The following is a 23,007-nucleotide window of genomic DNA, read 5'->3' as shown; positions in this document are numbered from 1 at the left end:
ACTACAGTAGGCGTCGCACAAGAAAGACATTGTACGGGTAGTTATCACAAGTTTCATGCATGACACAAACAAATTTCTCTTTGCTCCGAGTATGTCTTGACTTATCTTGTGAGGATCGATGCGCGTAATGTTTTGTGTGTAACTTATTGTTGTCAGGCATAGCACGAACAACGTTGCAACGTGTTCTGTACTGTAGTGCCGCGGCTATCACAAGTTTTCATGCATGACTCACATTTGTCTTTGTCATTTTCCCTTGGATTGGTACGAGATCTACGAAGTATGGTAGGTAGTGTTCTGTTGGTGAAGAGAGCACTGCACACAGTTTATGAGCACCATGGGTGCATTTGATCACACCCGAACCCATACTTTATCGTTTCAAGCGATAGACTTTGTCAATAAACTCGTTTTCTAGTATACCATGGCATGCAACGTACAAGCGTGGGGTCAAGAAAGTGTACACCAAAATAATGCACAAATTCTGGCAGGAGAGTAAGAAATCTGTACTTTCTGACCAAGACATCTCTGTACTAGTAGGTAATCGAACGCGTCCTAATCAGTATTCATCCCCCAGATCATTGGAATTCAATTTGAAATCAGCAATTATGGTAAATTCTACAAGACCCTCCATCTTTGTACCAGTGGACACTAAATTAGTATGGCGCGCGCACTGAAAGTGCAGGTAGGTACCGGTAGGTGCAATACAGCGCATATGTAGAGTAAATAAGTATTTGACTATAATAATTATTACGGTACAGCAATGTGGTATGTGTACAAGCACGAAGCACTCATCATACACATTCCATATGACATTCTGTGTTTGTGTAGATCTCTACGCTATGCGGCACACAGGCAGTACACACTATGTACACGGCAAATTGGGCAAGCACGTTCGTTGTCGTCTTCCAGCCTGCGTTGTGAATACCATCAGGCAAAGATATCCAAATTCTGCACCACCTCAGCCTTCTCAGGAGGCTTCCACCTGGAATTTGGCAGGGAAACTCGCTTCTCCAAGGCAGGAACATCGAGGTTGCCATTTGCAACCGCTACCACCTCACACATGAGCTTGTCAACATACTCATAGCTCTTTCTGTCGTATAATTTCTATTTGGCCAGTCTTCGTTAGGGGCCGTCCAAGGTCACCAATAATATTTTCAAAACGAAATGTTTTCGTTTGTGGGTGGGTTTGACGGAGTTTCGTTTTGAAAATAATTATTGGTCTTTTTGGTTGTGCTGTGGCGACGGTTGACATTGACGTCGTCAAGAGCTGCGAGATGTGCGTGTCCAATCATCCCCAGAATTGAGAAACGAATGCGTTTGAGAATGAAGTTTGGCAGGACACTGTGATATACCTGCATGGCAAAAAGAATGTGGAGAAAACACACTTGCTTAGACAATATACTGCTGTATGAGAAAATGGAAACTTCACCGTACAGGACGACTCTTGTTCTCAATTGCATTGTTCGTTTCATTCCCTGTGTTGTCCATAAGAGACGGGAGCAAAAATGTTCAGCAGATGTTTGTTGTCTTCTGGCGTGGAGTGGCGGCATCATTAGATGTACACATAGTCATTTCACTAAGTACACCACTACTACAGCATATGTACTATCCTTAGGCTAGCGTGCGTGGGAGTGAGTTTGAGTATGTGGGTGCGTATGTGTGTGTGTTGTTGTGTTTGTGTGTGCACGCACACGCGCGCGCGCATGTGGGTGAAGGTGTGAGTGCATGTGTATAATATGTGTAGTTCCCACTGTATTCCTTGCACAATAGGTCTTCACTTACTTTTCTTTCGCATACAACCAGAACCCATTCCTTGTTCGAAATTGGATTTTTTTTTGGCCTGGTGATCCCGCAAGCGTGGAACTCGGAGTGTAATAATTTTTTGTTTCACTTTGCTTGCACTATTCCTAGGCTGTCCAGACTTCTAACAACTGCTCTGAGTGATATGGTATTCATGCAACCATGCCTAGAAGTAGGGTAGCTGTTATAAATAGAGACATATCCACGCAATCAACTTACACTGGTTCAGTTTGGCAGGATTGGTGAGACAGTTCGTCGTGCATGCTGCCTGCACATCGCAAGCAAACAGTTCTGTAACCTTCGTACTTGCTGGGGGTCTGTCTGTTTGCGTCCCAGTTGATGACAGATGTGCACAGTTTGAGTACTGGTATGCGCAAAGTTACTGGGGTAATATCGTTCATCAGCTAGCTGCAGTCGGAGTTGATGGTGTGATGTACTCTTCTGATCCTGATGGGACGTATCTCGCCCTGCTTTCTCAGTTGCAGCTTGTTGAGTTCGCTTTGCTGGAGGCTCACGGTTCGGAGGGCACTGGTACACTGATGAGGGCTTTCCTGGACGGCGTACTCGTCAAAACTCAGCTCTCAAGTCCCTCTGGATCATAAATGCAGCGAGCAAACATAGCTCGTGCTACAAAAATAGGCTTGAAATTTTCACGACGCATTGCAACATCTCGGCGCTTTGCCAGGTCTCCATCCTTTGGGAATCTGAGAAAACTAACCCCAGGAGGATGATGTGATACTGGCACAATCAACAACACAACAATTTGGCATTGCAGCGGCTCAGGCGACTTGGCAAACTACTTTCTGAAGTGACTTTCGTCCTGAAGAAAGTGAGATTCAAAATCCAAGTATTTTCGCACCATGCCACAATGACGTCACACATACATTGGTATGGGGCGTGGCTAAAATTGAAATATCTCAAGAACGCTTTCTCGTAGAGACTTCGGACCAAGACCATTCGACTCAGCGCCCGAAACTCTACAGGCTATCAAATTTTCATTTTTTCGTGGAGTTCCCCTTTAAAGGGGAACTACACCCAAAAATCAAAACTTCATGGTCCGTAGAGTTTTGGACGCTGAGTCGAATGGTGAAGGTCCCACTTCGATCCGACCAAGCGTTCCTGAGATATCTTCGGTTCAAATTGTACTTTCGGGGGACGCGCCATGACGTCATGCGGCCGCGACACACCCCCAACACGCCCTTCTACGTCATTGAGACTTGCTTGCTTGGGCCAAGCTCAGAAGTACAGGTATTTTGGTATGTGAAAGGAATAGTTCTGACAAAGACGTCCTCACCATGAGCGATTCCGACGTATACGCGTATCAGACGAGCTTGAAAGCTCAGAGCCTGAGCTGAAAATGTTTGGCTTCAGGCACGAGCCGAAATTTTCAGGAAAGGATATGGCAGCGCAAGCGGTGGCTTCCATTCGGACTGTAAATGTGGATGAAGCAGAAATTACTGCAATTGGAGAAGTCGCTCTCCATCAGCAACATCTAGCAACCGGTTGGCTGGGCTATTTCGAAATGAAGCGGCAGCCAAAGCAGCTCAGACAAGCCTGACAATCCGTAAGTGTTTTCACAGTATAGTCCTACGTAATGCTCACAAATCGAATCGTTCTCTTCATATCGTAAATTGTGTGAAATTTTGTATTCGCACAGTACTCAGAGCAATAGTCTCCTCACTCGTACTCCTGTACATGGAGTTTGCTGCGTAACATGGCTAGTATTATCTCCGTGCAAGTCGTGCAATGTGTATCGGTTCACTTGTGCTTTATCTCACACAAGTGGACTGCACCTCAATTCGTATTGTGGCGAAATGAATGCTGATACGTTCTCTTGTATTTCACGTAGCTGTGTGTACCAACAATTACGCTGTGCACTCTAGCAGCAGCAGCACAGTAGCATATTGAGTGCGTTTTGCCCTACTGTGGTGTCTCATGACTGCATTACCGGAACAGCTCTGTCCTTCTTGATTATCATTCTAAAATGTGTGCACATATCCGCCTGCGCCCCACACACACGCACGCACATGTGCTCACCTTGGTGGGCACATAGTATAGTAGTCACACATGCTCACGCACGCAGACACGCAATTTCACAAGCGCGTGCGCACACGACTGCATAAGCATACAAGTGCCTGTGCACATGCTCGTGCACGCACACATGCGCGCACTCATGCACTTGGTTACACACGCACACATTCCTCAGGATCACTAACGGCAATGCATCTACTACTTGTCATTCCATGTCCCTCCCGCAAGGGGGAGAGAATGACATAAAGGAGAACACAGAATAGATGACATGAATATCTTTGGAATGTTATAATCACATTTCACAAAAGCACACGCATGTGCACGCACACTCACGCAAGTGCGCGCACACACACTCAGTGTCACGCGCGTGCGCGCGCACACACACACTCACGCGCGTGCACCCACACACACAATAATAATGTCTGTCTCTCACGCGCGTGCGCGCAAACACACACACTCACGCGCGTGCAGCGCACACACACTCAGTGTCACGCGCGTGCGCGCGCACACACACACTCACGCGCGTGCACCCACACACACAATAATAATGTCTGTCTCTCACGCGCGTGCGCGCAAACACACACACTCACGCGCGTGCACCCCCACACACAATAATAATAATGTCTGTCTCTCACGCGCATGCGCGCAAACACACTCACGTGCGCGCACACTCACTCACGGGCGCGCGCACACACTCACGCTCGCACGCGCACACTCGCGCTCGTGCGCGCACACTCACGCGCGTGCGCGCGCACACACACATTCGCGCGCTTGCACGCATACACACAATAATAAAAATAATGTCTGGCTCTCATCTGCATCCATGCTGAGAAAACCCAACGAGTTCCCGAATAGGTGTACACTGTTGCCGGTATGTGGACTATCTTCTCTCCTTGAACTGCGGGTCATTGCGTGATGTACCTTATCAGCAGTACATACTGAGTGTTCATACAGGAAAAAAACATGCCAGCTAGAGGCGCTGGCGCTGCAAACAGTCCTTCCTATAACCTTGGGGCGGTGGCAGTGGTCGTAGCTCAACAGTGAGTCACTGCGACCGATGGTGCAGCCGATCTTGATCTTCTTCCTGTAAAATCAAGAACAGCAATCGCAGACAGGTTCATCGATCGCACGCAGTATAGCCTAGGGAAACAGGAGATCTACTGCCGTCCACCTCATCAAGCCGGTTTCGGAAAGCTTCACATTTCGTAGTGATGTAGTCCAAAACAATTCTACAAATGCTTTGGAAAAGAAAGAACTACATACAGTAGCTAGTGTTTTTGAAATATTGCACTTACCTCCGCTTTTCGACTGACGCTTCACAGTGTGGCGTGCGAAAAAGGACACACCACAGTTTCATCCACCAGCGTCCGCATCGGATGAGTGCATAATATTCCTCCTGAAAATCCTCCTCTGCCAAATGGCTGGAACACACGCGAAGGATTTACATTGTAGTCCCGAAATTGTCAAGCAAATAATTATGTCGCTTGATAGCTGCTATGGTGCACTGCTCGGCCTGTGCCAAGCACAATCCTTCGGAAATTAGTGCAGGTTCATCCCAGGGGGGTTACCAGTAAGATTATAGTAGCCAACAACACAGCCAGAAGCCATGATGACACAAATACCCTCTTCTTCCATGGACAAACAGAAAGAAGATGCGAAATCCCAGTGTTTCTGGATCTGGCCAAAGGATCACCAAGTCTCAATGACGTCACGGGTTTGTGACGTCACGGCACGGACCCGAAAAGGACAATTGCAAACTGATATAATCGCTTGGTCGGATCGAAGTGGGACCTTCACCATTCGACTCAGCGTCCAAAACTCTACGGACCATGAAGTTTTGATTTTTGGGTGTAGTTCCCCTTTAATTAAAGGGGCACTCCGGCTTCATTTTCGACGCCGAGTTTTCGATGCCAAGACGAAGGTAGGTGAAAGAGAAGACACCTCGAACAAGAACGAGTCTCCAGAAGCGATCGAGTCGAGCAGGAAGACGACTTTTGAATTTCGGCCGAGCGAGCGCTGATGACGTAATGAGGGATTAGCTTGCCAGTGGAAATGCATCTGCGCACATACATTTCACAACTTATTGGCCAATTTTCAATCGAAGAAGAGGTTGTTTGCTATGTTCTCCCAACGCCGTGAGCGATCCCGTCTTCTATACCCTTCCAGGTACCCTGAAGGTCCTCCAGAGGAGAATTTATCTCCATCAAAGCGTTGTTGATCCGCTAAATTCGTCTCGAGACATATTCACCCAGTGCAGTGCTGATAAATGTAGAATGTTGAATCTGTGATAATTGTCGACGATGGAGAGAGAGGCTGATAGCCGCTGTCGCAGGGAGAGTGAAGCTGCTGGAAGTAACAACAGGGAGCCCGTTTGTATCACCTGAACAACCAGACTTCAAAGCAGCTTGACCAAATCGGAGGGTGCCTCGTTGCTTATCGTGAATATTACACCGACATGAATTACTACAAGTATACTGGTGAGTTTTTATCTTGTTTTGTTCGTATGCTAGTACCCTGGCCTGGAGTTCTCGTTAGCAAATTCCTATTCCCTGGCGTTTTCTAAACATTCCGTGTAGGACTGAATACGTGATCAAGTATTCCGATTTGGGTAAATGTGGAATTTGGACATGTATTAATTTTTATTAAAAAAATCTTTTCCAAATAGAGCGTTTGTAGAGAAATGGTTGCCCAAATACAACAAAATTTATTCTGCAGTTCTACAACTAACTTGTACTGAAATCCAGTCGAAGTAAAAATGATTCTTCATGACAGTTGGGGTCAATGAAATCTGATCCAGGCATAACGAATGGTGACGCCTGCCACCCCGGGAACGAATGCCCATTTGGTGGGGGATACCAAAGTACTCGAAAGTAGTGCGTGTTTCAATGTGGCATGGAAGTTTTATATGATCTCTGGTCAATGCAACATACAATAGCCATCATGAATTGCAGGCCTCGAACGCAACTCCGACCAGAATTGGCAGTTCCCTAAGTTAGATGCTTTATAATTCCATGGCCCCAGCTGTAGTTATAGAGGGTTTTTTGCACATTATTCTTATTGTCGATAGGTTTATACTGATGGCCACAAACAACGGCAGTTCAAACTTCACTGATGTGTTCATGAGCTGAGAGATTTCTCTCCACTATTTCTGTTGTGCACACAGGTTTGTCCAATATGCATTGACCGTATTGGGTATGGTACCTGCTCTGAGAAGGGAATCGCTGGAGCCACAGTCCAACTATACAGGCTTTCAAGAAACAGAGAGGAGCCTTCTTTGCAAGCTGATACCTGATGTGTACCGACAGAATTCTCACGAGATACCTTACAGACTACGCCTGGTGTATACTTCATTGTACTCCTTCGACTACTGTCTAGGATCAAGTCGACTGAAGCAAGTTCAAACAACTCTGGCTTCAAACGAGCCGTCGATTAGACAAACAAAACATTCTCTCATATACTAGAGCACTCTGACAACTCACGACCTATTCCTAACGATTGCCACCGCTTATAAATATGTAGAGTACTGATTGGAATGTGCTCACAATCTCAACAATCCAGTGCTATAATTATTTGAACTATGTGTTCCTTCCATAAATGTTGTATCCACATATAATCCACAGTGCTGCAAAGTTTCAGAGTTCTCAGGGTATCAAACAAAATTATTTCAAATACAGTGAAATAGTTCGTGGACATTATAGCGTAACTTGTAGTTCCCTGGTCCTTTTCTTTGCTATAAATTAATCCTTTGCTCTCTAGCCACCGGCGAGTCCAACAGTGAAATTGTTAGTTCATATTTATGTGGGTATGTGGGGGGGGGGGGGGGGGGGGGTGAACATATTTCTATATAAGGGACCTGCAACTGTAATACCACAGTACAGTAGATAGCAAATATGTAGAAAACAGAAATGCATGTTCCCATCATTGTACATGGACGGGCGCAGCAGACCGAAGCTATCAGCCAGAACAGGATTTACAATCGCCAAGAGATACTTGAGCTATTCCAGTATTCTCCGTGAGCTGTCCCATTCCACAATGGTTCATGCCACCATTATTTCTGGTAGTATCCATGTGCATAATTCCAAGAACATCTCGGATTCTTCAACAATTTGTGCCACGGCAAAAGACAACGCTTTACTCGGTCACTGGGGCTGTCAAACTTCACATCACAAATGAACTTCAATTTCTCATCTGGTTCAAGTATATGTACTGCCATGACTTGACCATGCTTCATCCACAGCTGGGCGAAGATTGTGGCGTTGAATTCCATAGCGCACCTTCTTGCTGCCATGCAGGAATATGTTGAGAGAAGTGAACATATTTTTACTAAAAAAACAACAGCCACTGAAGAGGATAGCATTAGCAATAGCCTTGGGTGAATTTCCTGCAGGTACACGTTGTTGGTAGGTCTACTGGTCGGTCTCCGTATCGTCAAGTTCAGAAATCACCTGTACTACACATCTTGTAGAAGGGATCCTGATCGAAAAATTTTCTGATCATAAAATTCACTAAACTGAGGGCGAGACAAATATTCAGTACTCCCCGATTCCGTCTAGCTGCTTTGATCAAGTGATGCTAACAAGCTCCCCGTTGTTACTTCCAGCAGCTTCACTTTCCCTGCGACAGCGGCTATCAACCTTTCTGTCCATCGTCGACAATTATCACAGATTCAACATTCTACATTTGTCAGCACTGCACTGGGTGAATATGTCTCGAGACGAATTTAGCGGATCAACAACGCTTTGCTGGAGATAAATTCTCCTCTGGAGGACCTTCAGGGTACCTGGAAGGGTATAGAAGACGGGATCGCTCACGACGTTGAGAGAACATAGAAAACAACCTCCTCTTCGATTGAAAATTGGCCAAAAAGTATGTGAAATGTATGTGCGCAGATGCATTTCCACTGGCAAGCTAATCCCTCATTACGTCATCAGCGCTCGCTCGGCCGAAATTCAAAAGTCGTCTTCCTGCTCGACTCGATCGCTTCTGGAGACTCGTTCTTGTTCGAGGGGTCTTCTCTTTCACCAACCTTCGTCTTGGCATCGAAAACTCGGCGTCGAAAATGAAGCCGGAGTGCCCCTTTAAAAAGTGCTCATTATGAATATGAGTCACGTGACAGTACATGCACAAGCGTTTTTTAGCGCATTATTAAAAATAATTAATGTTTTTTTGCCAGGCTAGAATTTTTTTGTCGATTGTAAAAGTTGTTTTTGTTTCGATCACGAGAATATCTGATTCTATTGATCGTCTTCAAACATCTCTAGTTTGTTTGCTGCAACTAACTTCACTGAGCTGGCTGGCAATTGAAGATGAACATGCTGAGACGCTCGTTGGCCTGGGTGCCACGATGCCGAGCTGTTAGTACGCTGATGGACAATACGGAGGTAGTCTCTGCTAGACCTCTTTTCAAGCCTGGGCAGAACATTGAGAAGGCCAACAATGCCATCGCTACTGGAACGACAGGACGGGCTTTCTGTGTTATACATACATCTGGCAGGCAATACAAAGTGACCAATGGAGACGTGATCGTCACCAATAAAATGCACTGTGCGCCAGGATCTCACATAGTGTTCAACAAAGTTCTTTTAGCTGGCACTAAAGACTTCACCTTGCTTGGCACACCCATGCTAAGCCCTCGACTCGTTCAGGTGACTGGCACCGTAATTGAACAGGTGATTGGTGCAAAGAAGATTCGCTACCTCTTCAAGAGAAGAAAACGCTACCGGCGGAAACGAGGCCTTCGACAACATATGACCACAGTGCGTATCAATGATGTTGGACTGCAACCTAATATTGACGCATAATGCCACCACGTTCTGTACATTTTAGCTTTTAACAATGAATAATGATACCAGTGCTGAGGTTCAGTGATCAGTGAGATCTAAGCAGTGTATGTGACTGTATGGGGCCAACCTCACCGATGAGGCAACATGGTTTTTAAGTACAGCCATGGCCAAGGAAATCCGACCCACGTGCCGAAAGTAGCGCCAAGGCACATGCGGCCCTCAGATCGATTTTCGGAGCGTTCATGATGAATTTGAAATGGAAATACAGCGCTACTTTTGACTCGTGGGTGGGATTTCTTTGGCCACAACTATATGCGTACAGTCATGCTACTAGAAGTGATGAAGTGGGATTTCTCAGTACCAAACGATACCAATGTGTGCAACTAGCGTACATGTAACGGCATGCATGCCTTTCCTGCCATGTCTGTGCTTGTGCAGTGTAGTATAGTAGAATGGGGTCCCGGTGTGGGTGTTTCACCCGGTGACTCACTTCTTAGCCTGGGAGAAGTGCAGCCAAAGAAGTGTAACACAGTTGCGCTCACTGAAATCCGACCCGAAGTGCAAAACTGACCCCGTGGACCAGTTCCGATTACATCACTGTAGCAGCATTCGTACCACTTCCAGGGTGTCAAGGGCCGTGCAAGTTGAGGGTGCCAAATATGCAGTTTGGGTCGAATTTCACTGAGCACAACTGTACATGTAGGGTGCTGCCCTACAGCAGCACCCTGGTGATGTTCCCTCCTCGGAAGAAGGGCCACTCTGCCGCAGGGACCTGCAGTCATCCTCCTATGCATATTCACCCAAGTCCACGGTCAACTGACTTGTCTACCATGTGTACGGTACCGAGAATTTCACTTTGCACGTGATCATGTGCTGCTGGTAGACGAATACTAACCTGTTCAGTCTATAGATGCTAGCTTGTATTGTGCATGATGGCAGGTTCTAGTAAAACCCAAGAACGTGGTGCCCGGCTGAAAGCAGAGAGCACCAGTTTTTTTCCTTCACATGTGTTAAATGCTGTGTTCACAGTGCACCTGTACCGGCATGCAAATGTACAAGCCCAGAATGAGAGCGAAGATGCTGGTGCTTATATTAGAGATGATACGGTAGTCTAGTACTGCTCTTCTTAAATTTGACCTCTGATTCAAGACTCTCTTTTTCATTTCGTTTTCCCACTCTCTCACACACACATGCTCATAGTCAATTCTGCCGTTGTGAGTCCCATTCGGGACGGATATGAGAACAATAAACTATTACAGTACACGCCTTGGCCAGTATTGCCGAAAATACAGTACTGTAAAACCTGTCGAGGCGACCACTCGGATAAGAAGACCACTGAAACCAGGATCAAGGGATGCTATTTCCAGTGAAATGACCCTGGATAAGCAGACCACCTGGTTACAGAGACCACATTTTGAAGGTCCCTTGAGCGGTCGTCTTAGACAGGTTTCACTGTACAAGCAGGAGTACATAACGTACTCTTGGTTAATTTTGCTTCCTTTAAATATTGGGTTTGCATCGTTCTTGCACTCTGTCGGTGTTTTTCTCCGGTGGTTATATTTCTTCGTACTTGCAACGCCAGACATGATCAGAAGATTGTGTACATCAGGGAGTACTCCCTGGCCTGGTGCACATCATGATAATCGGAAGTATTTTTTTCCACTGGAGTAGAAGGTCTTTTGCCCAAAACACACATGTGCACAGCACATGTATTCATACAGTCCACACTACAAAAAAAGTCACTACTGACTAGTACTGTCCCAGGCGCTAGGCCTGCTGAGCTGATGAGTAGAACCAGGGAGTCGTAAAATATATAGGTATTTTACGACTCCCTGATGAGTAGAACTGTAGAGTATGGTATTAAAGGGGAAGTTTACCCTAAAATCAAATTTTCACCAGTTTTAGTCTTCGGGGTGCTGAGTCGAATGGTCTTGGTCCGAGGAAGCTGAGACGCTCCCTTCCTCCTTTATTCCCAATCGAACTCGCGCACTTCCACCGAAACTGGGTGACTGCGCCCTACTAGATGGGGATTTGTATGCAAAATGTCACTAAAAGCGCCATTTCGTTCTTATAAAAGCACGGATGACCGCCATTGGCCCATATGTTGTAGTCTTTTGGACACTGAGTTGACTGGTTTTGGTCCGAAAAGGCTGCGATGCAGCGTTCCTCCTTTATTCCCAATCGAACATGGTTGAACAAGCGGTCACGTGCTCCTGCGTACACCAGTCACCTGGTCACCGTGCCTGCAGGGTAGGCCTAGCCCAAATTTGCTCGGGGCGCTTCGATTTTTTGCCGGCAAATTTTGCCCGATCACTTTCCATATTTTGCTAGGCATTGCCTTTCATTTCCGATATTTTGCTCCATTTTGCTCCTGCTTTGTGGCAAAAATAGCTTCGAATGAACCGTCTACTTTGGTAAAAATGGATGGTGACTCTGATGAGGAAAGCAAAACTTATAATTGTGTCAGTATTACGGATTTTGGAGCATGATTTCAAATTTATGTACCCCTGACAACCTGCACGAGCTATTTCAGCACGACGTTGGTCCAATGAAACCAACGAAATTTGAATAAAATTGCCAAAACACACCCGGATCCTCTGTAAATTCGATATTTTGCTCGGATTTTGCCAGCAATTTCTTTTCGTTGGAAAATTCGATATTTTGCTGGAAGAATTGCCGGCAAATTTGGGCTAGGCCTACTGCATGCAGGGTACAACTTACTAGCCTGTTTGACCTTTTTTGGGTGCAGTCAGTCCTGTCACTAGGCTAGGCTGTCACTCGAGGTGAACTCGAGTTGAACCTTGGTGTGAAAGTAAGTAACAATAGTTGTCGCCTGCTGGCGCGGTGGACCAGGTGGACCAGGTGAGGTGATTTGGGCACCCAGGAGCACGTGACCGCTTGTTCAATCATGTTCGATTGGGAATAAAGGAGGAACGCTGCATCGCAGCCTTTTCGGACCAAAACCAGTCGACTCAGCGTCCAAAAGACTACAACATATGGGCCAATCGCGGTCATCCGTGCTTTTACAAGAACGAAATGGCGCTTTTAGTGACATTTTGCATACAAATCCCCATCTAGTAGGGCGCAGTCACCCAGTTTCGGTGGAAGTGCGCGAGTTCGATTGGGATTCAAGTAGGAAGGGAGCGTCGCAGCTTCCTCGGACCAAGACCATTCGACTCAGCACCCAGAAGACTACAAGTGGTGAAAACTTGATTTTAGGGTATACTTCCCCTTTAAAGGGGAAGTCCGGTGAAAAATTTAAATTTCACGGTCCGTAGAGTTCGGGTCGCTGAGTCGAATGGTTCTTGTCCGAGGAGGCTGCGGGTTATGGTTCGTCAGATACGCCCAATCGAACATGTGCGAATTTGAGCGCGCATCACCCAGATCCAGGTGATGACGTCACAGCGTGCAGCCAGGTAGCCACACCATCTAGTTGTGTACAAAAATGGCCATATTCGGAGCGCGTTCGATTGGGGAACCGTTTGTCGCAGCTTCTTCGGACCATGACCATTCGATTCAGTGTTACAAACACTACGTACCCTGTGATTTTCAGCTCGGTAAACCTGGAGGTTATACCGTATTATTATAGCCGTTTCCGAGTTGGACTTTTCCGTCAGCCTCTACGCGCTCTGCGCTGCGTGCATGCAGTGCGTGCAGTGTGTTGTTATCTAGCTGTAGTGCAGTCAACAAACTCATCACAGACGGAACTACTCCCGCACTGCCGTGCTGGGGTAGTATGACTTGTAGTACAAGACTCGAGTCACAACTGACACAAGACTCAGAAAACTAGTCAACACACGGACTTGTCATGTACTACACTCGTATCAGTCGTATTGCTCAGTCATGTAGTCAGAGAACGTGCGTTTCTCCTTGCCGGTGCCGGTGGTTGTGCTTTGAGAAAGAAAATTTTAGTTTTCCGCACCCGCCTCATTATTTTCTGTTACAGCGATGAGTGCACAACCATGACAAGTGACAAAACAGCGAACAGCTCCTGGACCTAGAACTTTCAGATTCCATAGCGTTGCGAGCGAAGAGTCGTGCCCGTGGTTCAAAGAGCCTGCACTGTTCTCCAATTGAGTAGTCCGAAATATTCCAAGTTCGCACCAAAACATCACCATGTGGCAGGCTACTGGAGTCTAAGCGAATCTAATCGGTATGGAACAACATTTAGAGCACTCGCATCACTCTTCTCCATTTTGGCGACCCTGCTCTCCAGCGATCTGATCAGCCTCGTCTGCAATAGCTGCTGCTTCTTCATCAGTCGGAAACTCAGTAGCGCTCACTCTTGACCGGCCCGCGTGGCCATTTCTTCAGCTGAATACCGAGGTTCTCAGCCCCAGACCGAACTCATGAAGGTCAGCCATGGCTGCATCCTCACTCTCACAAGGAGTTACAGGTCTTCGGGGTCGCTTGCACCAAACTATCTGTCGCCAAATCATTTGAAATAGCACTGACACTATTGCTTTCACGCACTCCTTTTGACCTAGCTGCACGCTATGACGTTGCAGAGGGTGTGGCGCGGCCGCATGACGTCATGGCGCAGCCCCCGAAACTCAGTTTTTCAAACGGAAATATCTCGAGAACGCTTTGTCGGAGACACGTGGGACCAACACCATTCGACTCAGCGCCCGAAACTCTATCGACCCTGAAATTTAAATTTTTCACCGGACTTCCCCTTTAATTATACACAAGCCTTGCTTGCCATGGTGGTGGGGATGCAGGGAGTCGTATTTTTTTGCCTGGTGGGATGTTTTTCGATTTTGACAGCTTGTAGAGTATTAACCAGAGAGTCGTAAAATACCTACTACCCTGATTTGCACGTGTCATAATAAAACTGCTGTAGTGTAGCTACACTGTAAATCAGGTACATGTACTGCATGCTACAGCAGACATAACCCTGATAACAGCGCGTGCAGCTGCTAGCTAGCTACATGTATACACCCGGTACCCCGTGGCCCAAATCAAAATCATTTTGAATGAAATACCGTACATGTCAGCGCGAAACAACGACGTGCATGATCTGGAGGTCACACTTTCAAAATGTTGATTGTTTGATTGGTTTGAGTCTTATTTCCTGACCATAGCCAGGCCTCTGGAGGCTAGTCGGCACGTAGTACGAGTGATAGCCGAAAAGAAGAAAGCAATGGTTTGGTAGATCAATTCAACTCAGCAGGCCTGCCTCCCACTCTTGGAGTACACGCACGGGTATCCCTAGTCGTAAGTATATTGTACACTGTAATGCTACAGCTATTGCGTATTTTTTTCAGTCACCCGAGCGTACGAGGTGATTCTGTCCACACAGAATAACGCGGAATTATGCACATAATTATGCACACAATTCAAAAGGGACCAAGGAACTACATGTTATGCTGTAATGTCCATGTACAGTGCATTTCAAAACTATAGACGCGTAGGGTTTTTGAAATATTTCAAATCTGGCTGGAACTTTTTGAGAATAGTTTTCGGAATATTGCTCAGGATCGCTCCACAATTACTCTCATATAGTTTCTAAAAGATTGGATAACAGACGCCCAATTATTTGGAAAAATTTATGCACACAGTGATCACAGATTTTATGTGGTATAGATGCTGGCATAACGGTTTTTGCCTAGGTACGCGTCTATAGTTTTGACATGGACTGTAGTATTCTTTATTTCTCCAGTCCAAAACAACAAGAGCCCAGACTCAACTCATGCACAAGCTGCGAAGTCCGTTCCTGCGCACACGCGCGGGAAACGGCACATGCTACATGCATAACATAACACGATGTACTACTACATGTATCATGAATGCCTGGAGTGGCCAAGGACTGCCACAGCGCGTATGTAGACGTGAACACTACAGTCCACTAACGCCACCAGTTACTAACCAATCAGCTCATGCGAAAACATTTCACGACACTGTACTGACCGACAGTAGGGACCTTTTGCATCTGCTGCGAATCGTGGCAAATAGTGTGTACCTGGCCAACAAATGTGCACCTGCCGGATTCGGAGCGATCCACGAATAAGAGGCTTCCATTCGTGAAAACGAGCCCTCATAAGATACTCTGACGAATCCTCGAACCCAGGCGACGAATCAGCATTCGTTTCGTATCCGTACGCGTGGTGCGAAAGTCCCTAGTACTAACGTTCTACAACAAACTGGCTAACAGCTCTAGCACGTCTTGGATGCACACTCCAACAGCCTTCCAACTTGGAAGGTTCTAAGTTATAATGATAACATAGGAGGGAAGGTGAGTGCAAACAAGACAAGTGCGAGCTGAAAGTCTCAGCTGTGAAGGGCGTTGGCGGATGTACATGCATGTTGATGACGATACTGGCAAGACCATTGGACAATACGGTCAAACCGTGATTCAAGGACGCATAGCAACATATCACACAACGTGTGTGGCTCTAAAGATTCAAGGATCACCTTCCCCTCATGTGTTATCATTATAACTTAGCACCTTCCAAGTTGGAAGGCTGTTGGAGTGCACATCCAAGATGTGCTAGAGCTGATAGCCAGTTAGTTGGGCCCAAACAAATAATGACTTTGTTTCCGGTCGGCCGACCGGGCCACTTTTTCCCAAATTCTGAAACTTTTTTTGGTCCCAAATGTATACAAACGGTGGCAATGCCATGTGTGCAAGTGCACTCAACGAGTCATAACTCAGTCAAATCTCAACCGAATTCCACAATCGAAACACCTACAAGGTAGCAGAGATTCTCAGCTGTCGGCTCGAAAACCTCCGGGGTCGATACGAGCTAGAATAACGGAGCTGGAAGGACTCGAACTGTTTGCTTGATTTCTCAGGATGTATGAAAACAGGAATACACCACATGCCGTACAAGAACAGTGAGTCAGTCAACTCTGACATTGATCCTTGCCATGATATATGTACAATGTACATGTGTAGGTGCTCTTGTCCATCAATACCACAATGATTGAGGAACCAAAAAAAGTATCCAAAAAAAGTTTCATTCCGGCCGACCGAGTCTCCTTTTCAAGGGGTTGCCGACCGGAAACAAGCCTATTTTTTGTTTTGGCCTAATGTAGAACGTCAGTACTGTCGGTCAGTGTCGTGCAATGTTATCGCATTAGCGTATTGTTTAGTAACTGGTGGTGTTGGTGCACATTATAGCGTAACTTGTAGTTTAGTTCCTTGGTCCTTTTTCTTTTCTATAATTTTTACCTTGGCTCTCCATCCGAATTATACACATAATTACCGCACTCGTGATTAGTGCCGTGATTTTGATCCTGAATCTGCCGGTGCAATTTCATGGACAAGAACATTAGCGAAGCAACACCAAAATTATGGACAAATACAACACAGTTTGACTGGAGCGTTTACATGACACATTAATCATGTGCGCATCGCGCTTGACCCGCGTTGAAATTTCAGCCCTCCCTATGGCCCCAGGGGACGGTTGAAAAGACTCGACTTGAAATCGGGAAATCGTACTACCGTACCTCTGTGCGTGTTTCGCGCCAGGTTTGCACAGCACTGCACACTCGGTGCGCAGGCAAATTTAATTTCGTGCGACGGCCGTCACGTGACCGTACAGGACTCTAGTAAGTATGCGGAGGGAAGGCATGCGGCGATTACTAGTATGCGGTATAATACGGTCATTGTGCAAGGGTTATCTCTAATCTGTCATTGGTACAACTTAGGTTGTACTGCCATCCAGAGCACACGAGAAGTCCAGCGAACCTTCCACTTGGCAAACCTGCGAGAAAGCACCACTCCCTGCTCAATACACCGTGTTTCGGGGGAACTAACCCCTCATCAGTTGAGCTTGAGTAGGCTAATGAAATTAGGACTCGGCACTTCTTGCCCTGCCAACGAATAGGTAATGCTTTAAACACGGCACAATTCGGCTTGCTTGTTGCTGTACATGTATTGAAGCTTTTGCCTCCGAAGCGTTTGTTCACGAATTGTACTAAAACGGTAAGCAGCAGCTTTCGTCCTGTTTACCAATAAAGCAAATCCACCTTCATCACATGCACTCTCTGGCCGACCTCATCACACCAGCAACATGACTCCAAGTTGTAGATATAATTATACTGACAAAATTATTTAGCAGCACTATCTACAGAGAACAACTGTGAACACAAGGAAGCGCGATTCCGCGCTTTGAGGTGACCGAGTGGAGCTTGTGGGTCATCTGAAATTCAGAAGCAGTTGAGGCAGAGTTTAGTCTGAGTCACCCACCACTTTGGACACTGTCAGTTAAAACTATTTTTTCTTGTTTCAACTGTGTGTAAAGTTTAAAGTAGGCCTGCGGACCTTCACAGTCCTGACTCCTCGTCAGCTGCTAAACAGGCTTCCCAGATTTTCAGTGTGCTCCTTGGAGGACACTGATCTCCATTCCTCTTGCAGCGGAGAATAACTCGCCTCGCTGTTTGTGCAATTCTTCTATTGCCACTTGACTTCAACAAACTGTGTATGTTTGTGTGTGTGTGTGTGTGTGTGTGTGTGTGCGCGAGAGCGCGTGTGTGTGTACGTGTGTATGTGTGTGTACGTGTGTGTGTGTGTGTGTGTGTGCGCATGCTTATGTGTGTGTGTGTGTCTGTGCGTGTGTGTATATGCTTATGTGTATGTCTGTCTGTCTGTCTGTGTATGTGTGTATGTGTATAACTTGCTATGCTGTGTTTGTGTTCAGACATACCATGGCCTCTTCTGGTAACTTTGCACGTCGATTTCGCAAGCGGAAGACACAGCGTGTACGCTTGACGGATGCTTGCGTATGGATAATTGCATGTTCTATAGTGGCCTGTGCTTGTCTCTCCGCCTTTGCTATTTACTCTAAGCATGTCCCTTTTCGTGAAGCTGGTCCTATACGGATTGTGCAGGATTCGGTTTCTAGCGCTTTGGAAGACACTAGATTTGAAGCAATTTTTATCAAGGAAACTCAGGCTGGCACTGTATTAGCGTCCCACCAGGGACTAAGCACCCCAGGTGAGCAGGGACTACACACCCCAGCCGAGCAGGGATTACACACCCCAGGCGAACAGGGACTACATACCCCAGCCGAACGTATTTCAGCTACTACTATACCTCGACCAAGTTTCCGTGGTGCTGGAACCAGCGGGCGCAGCACTGTGGCTCCACGCGCTGACTCTCCACCTAGCACCTTGTCAGCATCAACAGCTGTAACTAGTCAACTGACCACTGCACAGCCACTACTCCGCACTTCAACAGCACCTCGGGCGAAAACTCCTACGGGCAGCAGTACTAGTAGTGATCAACATATTGTTGCTTCCGTGCTTACGATGGCAAACGGACCTGCCCGTCACCATGCAGCAGCAGCAGCAGACGCAATGCCTGTACTAGTCAAGGGTAATTCCGCCCTGACCTTCAGCGACAGTGGCTCCACGTTTCTCCTGCGCGGCAAGCCGCTTCGCATTCTCAGCGGTGAGATGCACTATTTCCGCGTTGTGCCACAGTACTGGCAAGACAGACTACTCCGCCTGCGAGCCGCTGGGTTGAACACAGTCAGCACGTACGTTCCCTGGAACTTGCACGAGCCGCGAATGGGCGTGTTTGACTTCACCGAGAACTCGCTGACCGACCTTGCTGGCTTTGTCCGAGCAGCGCAGAAGGTTGGTCTGTTTGTCATCTTGCGTCCTGGACCGTACATCTGTGCAGAGTGGGAGTTTGGTGGACTTCCCGCATGGCTGCTGCGTAGCCACGGTGAGGAGATCCGCACCAGCGGCGTGCACTATCTGGCGGCTGTGCGACGGTATCTGCGGAAGGTTTACGCCGAGACCAGCCGCTTGCAGATGGCGCATGGCGGGCCCATCATTGCCGTGCAGCTGGAAAACGAGTACGGTACGTACGGTGTGGGCGAGGCATTTCGTCGTAGTGCTGGCGGTGTACATCAAGAGGACAAGTCTGTCACCAAGGGCAATGATCGAGTGTATCTGGAGGCACTGCGCACAGCAGCTATAGATGGTAAGAGCTGGTCCCAATACATAGGGCTGTGCGTAGCAAGGTGTGTCTGGCTGGTGGGCTTTGGCACTGCTACTTTCCGGTTTTCACTCGGCCAACCAGATTTTGCTAATGAAAAAGTCACGAGTACATAAACCAGAGTGTGCAATTCCGCAGCTGGTCCAGTCCACAGCACGATTTTTTGTTGACGTCAGCTTTTTCCGAACCCATGACGCATTTCTTACAAAGCACTCGCAAAGCCTGCACTGGGCGCCGATCTTCAGTGCGAGCTGGTGTGCTTATGCTGCTTCCAAAACGAATTTGTTAAAGCTTGTTCTCCTACTGCTGTAGCTTTTCACCGCACTCGTGCAAGTTAGTATAGTGACACCCTGCTGAGTTCATGCAGCCATAGACTCCTCATACGGTAAGTCTCATGATCTGCAGAAACTAAACGTTGACGTCAACAAAAAATTCCGGCTTGGGCCAAACCAAGCGGAGCTGCACACTCTTACTTACCTACTCTTGACGTTGGGTAATACATGTAGGTAATATACTGCACTTCACAACACATCGATCTATGCAAGGTGCAATACGCATACATGCATGAAGGCACGCAGGAAAAACTCGGCCGGCACTCAGTCCGAAACAAAGAGGAACTGTTTCAGTGCGGTCTAATGATTTTTACTTGAAATAAATTGCAGGGGTGCTTTTTTATTGTGCTACCCCATGCGTCAATGCGTGTTGGGTGTGTGTATGTGTGTGTGTGTACGCACGCGTGCGTGTGTGTACGCACGCGTGCGTGTGTGTTCGTGGTTGTGTGCATGGGTATTTGCATGTGTCTGATCTATATCGAAAAGGGGGCTTGTAAACTGACAACCGCTCTATTCAGTTGCTATTCACAATCGCCGCATGCACTGGATTAAAATGTAATTTTATTCTGATGTCGAAAATTATGACGTTTCGGGCCAGTCACCCATCGTCAGAACTGAATAGAGCGGTTGTCAGTTGACAAACCCCCTTTTCTTTATGATGCAGTTGCGTGATGTCCACCATTTTCTTACTGATTTATATAGCTCATGTGTATATGTACGAATGTGTAATGCGGTGTTGTGTGCAGGTGGCATAGTGGAGTTATTGTTCAAGTGTGATGATGGTCAGGGCCTGCAGCGTGAATTGGTTCAGCTGCCTGGTGTCTTGCAGACTGTGAACAGCAATGACCGCGTGCCGTTTCACATGAGCCTACTACGCCGCAATCAGCGCGGTGTGAATGCACCAGTGTTCGTAACCGAGTTCTGGTCGGGTTGGTACAGCCTATTCGGTAATCCGTTCTCCACGGCCAAACAGGCTGCGCTCTTGGCAGGCCTGTCTGAGTGGTTGCGTCAGAACGCATCCATCAATTTCTACATGTGGCACGGTGGAGTCAACTTCTATCACAATGGCGCTGTGAAGATTCCACAGCATCGGGTTGTAACGTCGTCCTATGACTATGATAGTCCCGTGTCAGAGAATGGAACCCTCATGCCAAGTTTCTTTGCTATTCGCAACCTCCTGAAAGAAACTCTCGGTGACCAAGTTGTTTTCGGAGATATCCCAGCACCGATTCCTGTCGAGGCGTACGGCGCCGTATCTATGACAAAGTATGCCTCACTTGAGTTGTTGGCAAAGCTGTTGCATAAAGGTGTGGCCATTGACAATGTGCTGCCGATGGAGCAGCTTCCTGTCAACGGCAACAGTGGCCAGGCAATGGGGTGGACGCTGTACCGCCACTCGACCAGTACGACTTTAACAAATGCTACCCTATCTCTACCGTCACTGGCCGACTATGGTGTTATCATGGTCAACGGCAAGGTGCTTGGACGCGTTGGCCACAAAACTCCCGCACTGTTCCCAATACCAGCAGACAAGCTGCATCCCACTGTGAACACCATTGACATACTGGTGGCACACTTCGGGCGCAATAACTACTTGCCGGATGGACGGAATGAAATGAAGGGTTTGCTTGAGCAGGTTTCACTCTCAGGGAAGATCCTGACTGGCTGGACGGTATACCCGCTTGAGTTCACCCATGCCGACATCAATACACTCCTAGCTGATACCAGTGTGCAGGCATACGGCAAGATACCTACGCCGTGTGCCAATCGTATGGTTGCTTCCAACGTGCCGCAGCTAATCTACGCCGAGTTCTCCATCGATACCGACAAACCGCCCCGTGACACCTATCTTCACATCGGTGCTGACTGGGGCCGCGGCTTGGTCATTTTGAATGATGCCGTACTGGGCCGCTACTTTTCTTCCGGCCCACAGCACACGCTGTACACGCCAGCACCACTACTGCACGCTGGCAAGAACACCGTCATGTTACTGGAGCTAGAAAGAGTGCCCTGTACGCCCCAAGTAAGATTCCTGGACAAGCCTATACTTGGCCGTCCGGCCTACCAGTAGTCTTTGCTTGGAATGTCTAGATTGGACAAAGCTGGAGTGCAATGGCATGCTTTAGCTTTGTACTTTGAAGTAGTGCCAACGCCTTGAATCATACCAGTATCTTGAACAATTATCAAGCTTTATGAAGATTTCGAACCAGTTTTAAATTAAAAAGGTACAAGGAGCTTGAAAAATATCGCACCTTTTTTGATTATTTCTAACCGTTGACCGGACTATATAACAATATTAATTTATCACCCATCGCATCCTTGCCAATGTTGAGATCGGTTCATTTGTATACTGATCATTAAAATTTAGTTCTGGCACAAAGCAAGGGTTGTCATTGTCTTGTGAGTGTGCTCAACCTACGAAAAGGAGCCTGTGACAAGACATCACCGTGGCGGAAAACTTGATCTGTTGTTATTCTGAGTTTCATGTTGTTTGGGCCAATCGTCATCCACAGATTCAAATATCCAAATCATCACACAACATGAATGTTGTGGTCTGATCACTGTGATCAGATGATCGGCCCGAATGCTATGAAACTGACTCAGAGTTACAGCAGATCAAAGTGTCCTGCCATTGTAAAGGTATGCATTAAACCGAAGGTGCCCGGTGGAGAGACGTGCCCGTATCTGAGGCGTCCGGATAAGAGACGTTTGAGTGTACTTGTGGAAAATCGAACATACGAAGTTAGTTTGTAGGTTTGAGTGCACGGGCTACAGCCAGCATAATGGAACTGGTCATCCTATTTATGCCATAGGCCATGGGCATGGTGTGCTGTAGCCTTGTTTAAAGGGGAAGTATACCCTAAAATCAAATTTTCACCAGTTGTAGTCTTCTGGGTGCTGAGTCGAATGGTCTTGGTCCGAGGAAGCTGCGACGCTCCCTTCCTACTTGAATCCCAATCGAACTCGCGCACTTCCACCGAAACTGGGCGACTGCGCCCTACTAGATGGGGATTTGTATGCAAAATGTCACTAAAAGCGCCATTTCGTTCTCATAAAAGCACGGATGACCGCGATTGGCCCATATGTTGTAGTCTTTTGGACGCTGAGTCGA

The 23,007-nt window shown here is 47.1% G+C and overlaps 2 protein-coding genes and 2 long non-coding RNA genes across 4 annotated transcripts; 3 read left to right on the top strand and 1 right to left on the bottom strand.

Moving 5' to 3' along the window:
• Positions 1–3,999: 3,999 nt before the first annotated feature.
• On the bottom strand, positions 4,000–5,571 carry LOC135807127 (uncharacterized). Its single transcript, XR_010551478.1, has 2 exons — positions 5,124–5,571; positions 4,000–4,912 (listed from the first exon to the last, which is right to left on the bottom strand). It is a non-coding gene; the product is annotated as an uncharacterized LOC135807127 (long non-coding RNA).
• A 139-nt stretch (positions 5,572–5,710) lies between these two features.
• Positions 5,711–7,583, top strand: LOC135805667 (uncharacterized). The gene is made up of 2 exons (XR_010551164.1): positions 5,711–6,305; positions 6,992–7,583. It is a non-coding gene; the product is annotated as an uncharacterized LOC135805667 (long non-coding RNA).
• Positions 7,584–9,134: 1,551 nt separating this feature from the next.
• LOC135807761 (large ribosomal subunit protein bL21m-like) lies at positions 9,135–9,629 on the top strand. Its single transcript, XM_065321253.1, has one exon. It carries the CDS (start codon positions 9,135–9,137, stop codon positions 9,627–9,629), a length of 495 nt encoding a protein of 164 aa, XP_065177325.1.
• A 4,951-nt stretch (positions 9,630–14,580) lies between these two features.
• On the top strand, positions 14,581–22,275 carry LOC135805666 (beta-galactosidase-1-like protein 2). Its single transcript, XM_065319744.1, has 3 exons — positions 14,581–14,828; positions 18,257–19,548; positions 20,642–22,275. Exons 2-3 carry the CDS (start codon positions 18,264–18,266, stop codon positions 21,964–21,966), a joined length of 2,610 nt encoding a protein of 869 aa, XP_065175816.1. The 5' UTR covers positions 14,581–14,828; positions 18,257–18,263; the 3' UTR covers positions 21,967–22,275.
• The last annotated feature ends 732 nt before the right edge of the window (positions 22,276–23,007 follow it).

The sequence above is a fragment of the Sycon ciliatum genome, chromosome 1 (assembly GCF_964019385.1).
Source record: "Sycon ciliatum chromosome 1, ocSycCili1.1, whole genome shotgun sequence".
Lineage (NCBI taxonomy): Eukaryota > Metazoa > Porifera > Calcarea > Leucosolenida > Sycettidae > Sycon > Sycon ciliatum.
The sequence above is the reverse complement of the archived record's forward strand: the minus strand, read 5'-3'. Positions and strand labels throughout refer to the sequence as shown.

Excerpts from the sequence above, each read along its gene's own strand:
- LOC135807761 (XM_065321253.1), top strand. The coding sequence starts at position 9,135 with ATGAACATGCTGAGACGCTCGTTGGCCTGGGTGCCACGATGCCGAGCT.
- LOC135805666 (XM_065319744.1), top strand. The coding sequence starts at position 18,264 with ATGGCCTCTTCTGGTAACTTTGCACGTCGATTTCGCAAGCGGAAGACA. Across the intron at positions 19,549-20,641 it reads GCGCACAGCAGCTATAGATG|GTGGCATAGTGGAGTTATTG; the intron begins GTAAGAGCTGGT and ends TGTTGTGTGCAG.